General features: G+C 41.3%; 1 protein-coding gene across 1 annotated transcript in view; it reads right to left on the reverse strand.

The window, feature by feature from the left end:
- Positions 1-4,509: 4,509 nt before the first annotated feature.
- Positions 4,510-12,500, reverse strand: part of plaub (plasminogen activator, urokinase b) — a 14,270-nt gene continuing 6,279 nt past the window's right edge. The window contains exons 5-12 of the mRNA XM_079845494.1: positions 11,417-11,576; positions 9,352-9,449; positions 9,228-9,269; positions 8,973-9,159; positions 7,463-7,614; positions 7,229-7,369; positions 6,984-7,132; positions 4,510-5,134 (exon numbers count right to left, since the gene is read on the reverse strand). Of these exons, the coding sequence (XP_079701620.1) occupies positions 4,949-5,134; positions 6,984-7,132; positions 7,229-7,369; positions 7,463-7,614; positions 8,973-9,159; positions 9,228-9,269; positions 9,352-9,449; positions 11,417-11,576 (1,115 nt within the window). The 3' untranslated portion in view covers positions 4,510-4,948. The remainder of the gene's footprint in view (positions 5,135-6,983; positions 7,133-7,228; positions 7,370-7,462; positions 7,615-8,972; positions 9,160-9,227; positions 9,270-9,351; positions 9,450-11,416; positions 11,577-12,500) is intronic.

Here is a 12,500-nt window from a genome sequence, read left to right on the forward strand (position 1 = left end):
AGTAGTTTGCAAGTTAGTGTTTAATAACTAACTGATTGATATGGCATATTAACTATATTTGTAGCAGCCCAGTGTAACTTTGATTCGATGAAATGAGCTTCCATTTGTGGACTTTAAATCACACCTTCTGTGATCTCAGTATAGTGAGCTGTGATTGGCTGTAGGAAGGAAACTGTTTTCACATTTGACAGTATTTGTCAGTGATGTGAAATCATCAATGCATCATCATTTCCTGTGATGTTCACACCAGTACTTATGATGTCATACTGCCGTCTAGTGGTTGAATGTGAAAACTGCATCTATCTATCTATCTATCTATCTATCTATCTATCTATCTATCTATCTATCTATCTATCTATCTATCTATCTATCTATCTATCTATCTATCTATCTATCTATCTATCTATCTATCTATCTATCTATCTATCTATCTATCTATCTATCTATCTATCTATCTATCTATCTATCTATCTATCTATCTATCTATCTATCTATCTATCTATCTATCTATCTATCTGGGATGCAACAATACAGTTAGTCCACGGTTCAATACATACCTCGGTTTTTAACCACAGTTTTCGGTTCGGTTCGGTTCTGATGGCTTGTCACATCAGTTTTTTGCTGTTCTATTTTTAAGCGACAGGAACAGCAAGAGGTTAAGGAGAAAAAATACTATTTTTCATTCCAATACTCTTTCTTTATTTTACTTAAAATAATTGAAAAACCTTACTTAAACTTAAAACTTTAGCTACTTTAAAAAAAACCCCTTGTATTCCTAGTGTATTGTATAATATGAAATAAATATATATAAAGATTTACACCGGCAGCTCAGAGCTGTACAGCAGCATTTAAGTATGAAATTGAATGAATAAATGTAAAAATAAAACACTACATAGACTTCACTATAAAATATACTGAATCTTATTAAAGGTCCTGTTCTTCGTGATCCCATTTTTCAAACTTTAGTTAGTGTGTAATGTTGCTGTTATACTGCGTTCACACCAAACGCGAATTGAGCGTCAAAATCGCGTCTACCGCGTCTAGTTTCACGCGCGAACATTTTGAATGCATTCGCGCGTCAGCAGAGAATTGGACGCGCGTAGAAATCGAGCGCTGGAAGCTAAATTGACGCGCGTTCAAGGCGCTCCAGGAGAAATATGTCATAAAACACCTCTGCCTCTTTTCATTTTCATTAAAAATATATATTAAACATTAATAGCCACCCAAATGTGGTCCAGGCAACTCCTACATTATCTTCACTGCATGTATGTTTAAATATCCTTAAAATATAAAGTTATGAAACTTCTCTTTGCCCTCAGTCAAAACGATTTGGCAGACAACAAATGATAGATTCATGAGACCAAAGATCGGCCGTTAGATCCACACAAAGATGAACCACTACAGGACATCAGAGCCAGTGGCAGACGGCAGAAGGACTGGCCGAGGAAAGGCTGCCTTCGCTGGGGTTATGAGCAGTGATCGCCCGGTGATCGCCTGGATCTCACAACTCAAAAAACACAAGATTTTTTTTTTTAAAATAGGCGCTCTCTTTATAAATAAACCACAGATTTGAGCTTTAAACAACTACATTCCCACCTGAAAAAGTCTTAAAACTACATTTTATTTTATTTAATTTATGCACGGTTTCTCATCACGTCACTTTACCACGTGACAGCAGCAAGCAGGCTCCTGATTGGTTAACGCGGCGCGAATTGACGGCAAAGTTCAAATTTTTCAACTCGGGCGTCAGACGCGAATTCGCTTCAAACACGTGAATGCACAAAAGCACCATTCGCGTATAATGCGCGTATCGCGCAAGACGCTCAATTCGCGTCCAATTCGCGCCATTCGCGCGAATGAGGCGGATTCGCGTCCTTCGCGCCGCGCGAAACGCGCCTTCCGCGCCGCGAAACCTCCAGACGCGCGTCACGCCTTTCCATCGACTTAACATTGAAATCACTCGCGCCAGACGCTCAATTCGCGTTTGGTGTGAACGCAGCATAAGAGCATAAATAATACCTGTAAAATGATAAAGCTCAAAGTTCAATGCCAAGCGAGATATTTTATTTAACAGAAGTTCCCTTTTAAAGCCTACAGCGAACGGACGGTTTTTTCTACATCCCTGTACTTCCTGCTTTAATGACGTCAGTAGAACAGTTTGTTGACTAACCTCCGCCCACAAGAATACGCGAAAAAGGGGGCGTGGTCTTGTTGCTCTCCCACGTGGAGAAGAGGAAGTGTTGCGTTTGTAGAGTGTGTTTGTCGCCATGTCGTCCAGACGCTGTTATTTTCATCCTGGAGTCAAATCACCTTTGTTTGGCCTTCAGGGACACTGTAGTTTGAGCGCGTTCATCTCCCCGTTATGGTAAGAGGCGCGACCTCTCCGGTCAACGTGCGCTAAGCTGCTGCCCAATCACAGCACGGGAACCGCTGGCCCAATCAGAACTCGTTACGTATTTCTGAAGGAGGGACTTCATAGAACAAGAAAATCCTCAAGCCGTTTTTAGGACAGTGAAAACAGCGGAATACAGATAAGTACATTGTGTGAAAAATACTGTGTTTTTTTACATGCGAAACATGAACATGTTATATTGCACACTGTAAACACAATCAAAGCTTCATAAACACAGGAAAAACGGGACCTTTAAAGCTACTGTATTAGTTTTTCAGTCAAGAGCAGTGGGTGATTTTCTCTTTGTCTTTTGTTGTTGTATTAACATTAAAGGGATAGTTAATTCAAAAATGAAAATTCTGTCATGGAGAAATGAATACAGGTTTGGAACAACATTAGAGTGAGTAAATAAGGACATCATTTTACAGGTGAACTGTCCCTTTAAGGACAGCGTGTTCACTATAGGCTGCACTGCTGTCAATTTAAGACCTGCGTGCATCTAATATACAGACACACACCGATTTTACTTTCACTATAGACATAACCGACTGTGTTTATGTTAACCTTGTGTGTATTTGACAGTATTAGCGCAGTAAGACGACGACTTAGTCAAGTAATCGTGAGTTTGACAGGCGTTTAGTGCGCGCGCTCTGAAAAGCGCATATAAAACCGCACATGCGAATGAGCCAGCAAGGCTTTAAAACGCATGCAAATAATGAACTTTCTTGATTGTGAATAACTCTAGTGTTCTGTGAGTATAACTCTAACACTAACGTGTGATGTGAATGTATGTCGTGTTGTTCAGTATCGGGATGGAGGCAAATGATAGAATTGGTAGAAAAATAATTAATTAAATGCAAAACCGAAAAAAACGCAATTCACAAGCGCGTATTGAACCGTGAAGGCCGTACCGAACGGCTCAATATTATATTGAGAATTGTGGCATATCTATCTATCTATCTATCTATCTATCTATCTATCTATCTATCTATCTATCTATCTATCTATCTATCTATCTATCTATCTATCTATCTATCTATCTATCTATCTATCTATCTATCTATCTATCTATCTATCTATCTATCTATCTATCTATCTATCTATCTATCTATCTATCTATCTGTGACATCAGTGTTCTAAACTCAGTCTGTGAGTCGCTCTGACCTCTGCTGACCCCATGACATCACCTCCGCTTCTGCAGCTTCACCCCTCAACAGCTGGACTGGACACAGCTGTTACAATGATACATGTTTTCCTATCTGCATATTATAGCCCTAGTGTGTGTGTGTGAAGTGAATATACGCTCAAATTATGTGTGTTTAAATAAAGTGTGTGAATTCAGGGGGTGTTTATTTTGACTGTTCATGGAGTGTGAATACCGATCAGACATAACATTATGACCGGTTAATAACACTGATGATCTCTTCATCTCCTGTTAGTGGGTGGGATATATTAGGCAGCAAGTGAACATTTCGTCCTCAGAGTTGATGTGTTAGAAGCAGGAAAAATGGGCAAGCGTAAGGATTTGAGCGAGTTTGACAAGGGCCAGATTGTGTTGGGTCAGAGCATCTCCAAAACTGCAGCTCTTGTGGGGTGTTCCCGGTCTGCAGTGGTCAGTCTCTATCAGAAGTGCTCCAAGGAAGGACCAGTGGATGCTGACCCCTGACCCCTGTCCACCGCCCAAAGCACCAACAGTGGCCCGTGAGCATCAGAACTGGACCACGGAGCAATGGAAGAAGGTGGCCTGGTCTGAGGAAAGCACAAATGCTTCAGGAATGGTTTAAGGAGCAGCACAAGTTTGAGGCGTTGACTCGGCCTCCAAATTCCCCAGATCTCAATCCAATCGAGCATCTGTGGCATGTGCTGAACAAACAAGTCCGATCCGTGGAGGCCCCACCTCACAACTTACAGGACTTAAAGGATCTGCTGCTAACATCTTGTGCCAGATACCACAGCACACCTTCAGAGGTCTAGTAGAGTCCACGCCTCGACGGGTCAGGGGGACCAACACAATATTAGGTCATAATGTTATGCCTGATCGATGTATAACTCAAGGACCTTCTGAAACAACACACAGACCTTTCATATTCAGACACCAAATGATTTCACACAAACAGGTGGGGCAAAATGTTCATATTATTAACCATGTGGTATATAAAGTCAATAGTAGTTACACAACAGTAATAAAAACACTGTACATTTCAAGAGCAATGCAAAATAATACGTGTATAAACATTCCTAGATCTGGGGCCGGTTGCATAAACTAAGCCATTATGTTAAGACAGTGTCTTTAAGATCTAGTATGAGCCACCAGCAGTTAGGCAAGTGGCATTCACTCTTACTTTTCGTATCAAATTAGGCCAGTCTATGTTTTTATGTAACTGATTTAAAAAAATGATGAACAGTCTTAAAGAAAAAAATGTGTCTAACTTGTAAGACTAGTCTTAACGGTTTATGCAACCGGCCCCTGTGCTGTCATATGTTGGCACTAGAGTTGAATGATGAGTGGCTGAACTCAGATCAGTCTGAACACGACTGGAGCGCTGACAGGTGAGCTCATGTTCTCAGGTGAGCTGTGAGTGAGGCCAGGCCGGTCTTCTCCAGGATCCAGCGCTGGTATTTGCTCACTCTGGCGTAAACCCCAGGACGGAGCGCTCTGGAGCATCCCTCTCCCCAGCTCACCACCCCCATCAGGAACACTCGGCCCCGGAGCCAACACACCAGCGGCCCCCCGGAGTCCCCCTGGGTGGAGGAGCACACACTGATCAACATCTGCTCTCCTCTACTTCTGATGAGATGTGCTCGTGTGACGGAGTGTGAGTAAACATCACTCCTCTGATCGGGGGTTGAAACCTCACACACACACACACACACACACACACACACACACACACACACACACACACACACACACACACACACACACACACACACACACACACACACACACACACACACACACACGCATACACACACGCATACACACACACACACACTCACACACACACACACACAGACACACACACACACACACAGACACACACACACACACACACACACACACACGCATACACACACGCATACACACACACACTCACACACACACACACACACACACACACACACACACACACACACACACACACACACACACACACACACACACACACACACACACACACACGCATACACACACACACACACACACACACACACACACACACACACACACACACACACACACACACACACACACACACACACACACACACACACACACACACACACACACACACACACACACACACACACACACACACAGGGCCATTAGCAGTTTTAAAACATTAGAACAGTGTGAACACAAACCTGAACCTCTTCAAAAGAAAGTAATCATTTCATCCATCCATCCATCCATTTTTCTTCCCATGTATCCATCCATCATCCATCATCCATTCATTCATCCATCATTCATTCATCCATCATCCATTCATCCATCATCCATTCATCCATCCATCCATCATCCATCCATCCATCCATCCATCCATCATCCATCATCCATCCATCCATTCATTCATCCGTCATTTATTCATCCATCATCCATCATCCATTTATTCATCCATCATCCATTCATTCATTTATTCCCATGTATCCATCCTTCCATCCATCCATCCATCCATTTTTCTTCCCATTTATCCATCCTTCCATCCATCCATCCATCCATCCATTTTTCTTCCCATTTATCTATCCATTTTTCTTCCCATTTATCCATCCATCCATCATCCATCCTTCCATCCATCATCTATCCATCCATCATCCATCCATCCATCATCCATCCTTCCATCCATCATCTATCCATCCATCCATCCATCCATCCATCCATCCTTTCATCCATCATCAATCCATCCACCCATCATCCATCCATCCATCCATCCATCCATCCATTTTTCTTCCCATTTATCCATCCATCCACCCATCCATCATCCATCCATCCATTTTTCTTCCCATTTATCCATCCATCCATCCATCCATCCATCCATCCATCATCCATTCATTCATCCGTCATTTATTCATCCATTTATTCATCCATCATCCATTTATTCATCCATCATCCATCATCCATTCATTCATCCATCATTCATTCATCCATCATCCATCATCCATTCATCCATTCATCCATCATCCATTCATCCATCCATCCATCATCCATCCATCCATCCATCATCCATCATCCAGCCATCCATCCATCATCCATTCATTCATCCGTCATTTATTCATCCATCATCCATTTATTCATCCATCATCCATCATCCATTCATTCATCCATCATTCATTCATCCACCATTTATTCATCCATCATCCATCATCCAGCCATCCATCCATCATCCATTCATTCATCCGTCATTTATTCATCCATCATCCATCATCCATTTATTCATCCATCATCCATCATCCATTCATTCATCCATCATTCATTCATCCACCATTCATTCATCCATCATCCATCATCCATCCATCCATCCATCCATCATCAATCATCCATCCATCCATCCATTTCTCCACATCTGTATAGTGAATATTCCTCATGTCTGACCTTACAGGCGTCCTCTCTCCAGTCTGGGCTGCCAGCACACAGCATGTTCTCCGTGATCATGTTCCCGTAATACTCTTTACTGGAGCACAGATCCTGGGACAGCACTGTGACCTTCGCTTCTCGCAGATACTGAGAGTAATACCACGCCCCTGCTCAACACACACACACACACACACACACACACACACAGTGAATGAACCCTTCATTAGTGCAGACAGGACGGACACACACACACACACACTCACCTTCCTGCTGTTTTCCGTATCCGGTGACCTCGCAGGCCGTCCCGGGGCTGAGGGTCTGGTGTGGTTCTGGGATGCAGACGGTCTTCACTGAGCTGGACTCCTGAGCACAGCGGCCGTCAGGACTGCGGATCTTCAACAGCGCTGGACACACACACACACACACATCAGGCAGGTGTTCAGGTAAACGGATGGTCATTATTGGATGTGTTTGCGTGAGCTATCGGTCAGGATTACCGATGTCGTTGTTGAAGTTTCCGTCGGTGTTGTCGAAGAGCTCGTGGATGAAGAGCTGAGAGACGCTGAACTGCTGCTCCTTCTGCAGGTCCGTCTCATTGATGGCCTTCTTCCCCAGGAACACCGACAGCCTGTGGACTTTAGTCTGAGCGCTGAAAACATCCAGGAAGACACGAGTGTCACATGATTCCAGATACATGCATCATCCATCCATCCTTCCATCATCCATCCATCCTTCCATTATCCATTTCTGCTTCTTATTTATTCATTTCATCCATCCATTCACCCCTTTTATCCTTCCAATTTATCCATCCATCCATCCATCCATTTTTCCTTCCAATTTATCCATCTATCTATCGATCCATCCATCCATTCATCCATCCATCCATCCATCCATCCATCCATCCATCACTTTTATCCTTCCAATTTATCCATCCATCCATCCATCCATCCATTTTTCCTTCCAATTTATCCATCTATCTATCGATCCATCCATCCATCCATCCATCCATCCATCCATCTTTTCCTTCTCATTTATCCATCCATCCATCCATTTATTTATTTTTTCCTTCCAATTTGTCCATCCATCCATTTCTGATTCTTATTTATTAATTTCATCCATCCATCAATTTTTCCTTCCAATTTATCCATCCATCCATTCATCCATTTTTTCCTTCCAATTTATCCATCTATCCATCCATCTTTTCATTCTCATTTATCCATCCATCCATTCATCCATCCTTCCACACATTTCTGCTTCCCATTTATTAATTTCATCCATCCATCTTTCTTCCCATTTATCCATCCATCCATCCATCCATCTTTTCATTCTCATTTATCCATCCATTCTTCCACACATTTCTGCTTCCCATTTATTAATTCCACCCATCCATCCATCCATTTTCTTCTAATTTATCCATCCATCCATCAACCCATCCACCCATTTCTTCTTCACATTTATTCATTTCATCCATCCATCCACCCATCAATTTTTCTTCCCATTTATCCATCCATCTTTCAATATGTCCATCCATTCATCCATCAATTTCTTCTCCCCATTTATCCATCCATCCATCATCCATCAATCCATCAATCCATTTCATCCATCCATCCACCCATCCATTTTTTCTTCCCATTTATCCATCCATCCTTCAATCCATCTATCCATTCATCCATCCATTTCTGCTTCCCATTTATTAATTTCATCCATCCATCCTAAGTGACAACTTGGATATTTTGAGTTGACCAAACTTAACATTTTAGGGCAGCATGAACACTTTCTTTTTTAAGTTGAAAGAACCGTTTTTGACAGTGTATGTGTGGGACTATGTAAAATACAGGATGCAACATTTTACCAGTAAATACAGGACGATCCTGTGTTTTACGGGACGGGTGGCAACCCTACTCCCATCTCATATGTTTTCCATCGGCAACACTTCTTAGTGGAGCGCAAAAGAACTGAAACATGATTGTCTACTTCCTCATGTATTGTGTGTGCCTGAGCACTGACCGGTCCGGGAAGCAGTGGGCGGCGGTGAGGACCCAGCAGGGCGAGATGAGGCTCCCTCCGCAGGTGAACATCCACCCCCTGGACCTCCTGCTGAACACCGCCGCCATCCAGGGGTGGAGCTCCACCGCGCTCAGAGCCCCGCCCACAACCTTCATGCTCCGCTCCTCCCTCAGGCCACACTGCCAGCCTGGACACACGAGAGACGGTCAAACAGAGACATCGACACATCTCCAAACAAAACACACTCATCCTCACCTGATGGAGAAACGGTCAGACGGTCAGCGGTCAGATCAGGACCTGCGGAGATCAGGTGACCCAGGTCATACTGGGATACAGAGACCGATAGGACATGAATAGAGTGGAAAGGACAGACTCATACTGAGATCTTTTGTGCAGCGTGGAATATCGCAGTCCTCTCTCCTGACCCCAGACTCCGCCTGAACGAAACACCACGGTCTGCGGCTGTAGTCCAGGTTTCTGTTGGAGCAGGTACAGTTATGATGGATTAACCCATCAAGAGGAACCAACACAATAACCGCATTTACACGGGAGCGTCAGGTGTGTGTGTGTGTGTGTGTGTGTGGGTGCCGCACAGGCCCGGGCAGGTGTGTGAAGGTGTGTTTGAGAATATTTTTGCAGGAGATCTTCACGTCTGGACTTGAGAATAAAGGGGGAATATTTCAAATCCCATCAAGAACATGTCCCGCACATGATATTTCATCCCAAAATGAAAAGTAAAAACTATATTGCTTTGCACTGTGAACCAATTCTCACTATACTGCAATGTAAAAAAATATGTATTATTATTATTATTTGTATACATCATGCTGATATTTGTTGTAAATATTGTATACAAGTACTGGTTTACTGTAATACAGTAAAATATAAATCTAATTATCATGAGTCACAATGCAAAAATCTTAATGATCCATCAAGCTTTATTTTCTTTATGCAAAAATATTTTAAAATATAGACATATAAAGCAATTGTATAACAGTATTGGTTTACTTTAAATCTATGAAAAATAATAAAGTAAAATATAAATAACTGTTAATGGTAATACATTTGTTTCATTGTGTTTAATAATGTCAAAATGCTTTGTGTAAAACTTTATTACAAAAACTTTAAAATTCAATTAAGTTATTTTTATTGTGTAAAAGTTGGTTTACGTTAAAACAGTAAAATATTAATTAATGTTAATGGGGTAAATGTGTTAAAATATAATAAATATAATGTCAAAATGCAAAAAAAGCTTAATTTTCTTTATGCAAAACTTTATAAAATTAAACAAAATGAATGAAAAAAATATATAATGAAAAAAAATACAAAAACGTCCCAAAAGCAATTAAAATTTTTTTTTTATTAAATATTTTTTAATGTATAAAAAAAGTGTATTTTTTTATAATTATTTTTACTTTGAAACGGTAAAATATAAATGAATCTTAATGGGGTACGTGTGTTTATTGTAAAAAAAAAAAAATATGTAAAATATAATAAATATAATGTCAAAATGAAAAAAGCGCTTCATTTTCTGCAACACTTTATCAAATTAATGAAAAAAATTTAATGTAAAAATACAAAAACATCCCAAAAGCTTAATTTTCTTTATGAAAAACTTACAAATTATAAAATTTAATTAAAAATTTAATTAAATTAAATATTTTTTTATTAAAAGTGGGTCTACTTTAAAACAGTAAAATATAATTGAATGTTAATGGGGTAAATGTGTTTAATAAAAAAAAAAAAGTCAAATATAAAAAAATATATAATGTCAAAATGCAATTTTTTTTAATGCAAAACTTGATAAAATAAATAAAATGTATGAAAAACAAATAGTCAAAATGCAAAAACATCCCAAAATCTTAATTTTCATTATGCGAAACTTTATCAAATACAAAAAAATATATTAAATAAATGATTATTATTAAATTAAAATGTATAAAAAAAAAACTTTTGTTTTTAATTATTTATTTTAAAGCTGCCCTATGTAACATTTCTGTCACCACTAGGCCAGTGTTATATATTGTGTTCAGTCGAGTACTTACAATATCCCAAATGTTTCCAACTATTTGTAAATCGTGAGAAATTGCCATTTTAACCAATGAACCGGGACGTGTGAGGGCGTGGCCTGTCGATGACATCATATCCGCGTTCTGCAGACTACAGTAACGTTAATAATCACATCCATCAACATGAGTCCTGTCCCGATTCTTTAACCGGCTGTGAGCTGAAAACCACATGTCCCATGAGTCTGCGCTCAAACGTGACATCATCAAACTACGCCTTTGTTTTGAACAGGCGACCTCTAGTGGACGGAAAACTTACATAGTGCACCTTTAAATGTGATTAAATGTAAATCTTAATTATATCTTCTCTTCAGGGTGAATTTTGAGACGTGTGCATGTTTCATGAGATTTGCTCATAAACGGAGGAGCTCCACTCGCCTGCAGTTTCTGTGTCGGCCCGGTCCCAGATTCTTGGGATATCCTCTGATTTCATGCACTCTCTCCCCATCCCATTCCAGACATTCCCGGCCACTCGCTGATGTAGACACGGGACCTCTGTAGTGTAGACCAATCCCGTCAAAGCAGGAGGCGGAGTCATCTAGCAGAAAACATCTGATCAACCTCAGGATCAACAATACCTGATGATAACCACACACACACTCACACACACGCGCATGCACACACGCTCACACGCACACACTCGCACGCACACACACACACACACACACACACACACACACACACACACACACACACACACACACACACACACACACACACACACACACACACACACACACACACACACACATACACACACACACACACACGCACACACACACACACAAACTCACACACACAAGCACGCACGCACACACACACACACACACACTCACTCACTCACACTCACTCACACTCACATGCACACTCACACACTCACACATGCACACACACACACACACACACACACACACACAAACACGCACGCACACACACACACACACACACACTCACACAAACACGCACGCACACACACATACAAATTCACACACACACACACGCACGCACGCACGCGCACACACACATACAAATTCACACACACTCACACATACAAACGCGCACACACACACACACACACACACAAACACACACACACTCACACAAACACGCACGCGCACACACTCACACTCACACACTCATACGCACACTCACACACACACTCACACATGCACACACACACACAAACACATACAAACACCCACACACACACACACACCCACACACACACACACACACACACAGACAAACACACAAACATACACACACACAGAGACACATACACACACACACACACACACACACAGACAAACACAGACACATACACACACACACACACACACACACTCACACACAGACACACACACACACACACACACACACACACACACACACACACACACACACACTCACACACACACACACACACACACACACAAACACACACACACACAAACACACACAC

The sequence above is a fragment of the Gobio gobio genome, assembly GCF_949357685.1.
Source record: "Gobio gobio genome assembly, chromosome: 20".
NCBI classification, from domain to species: Eukaryota; Metazoa; Chordata; class Actinopteri; order Cypriniformes; family Gobionidae; genus Gobio; species Gobio gobio.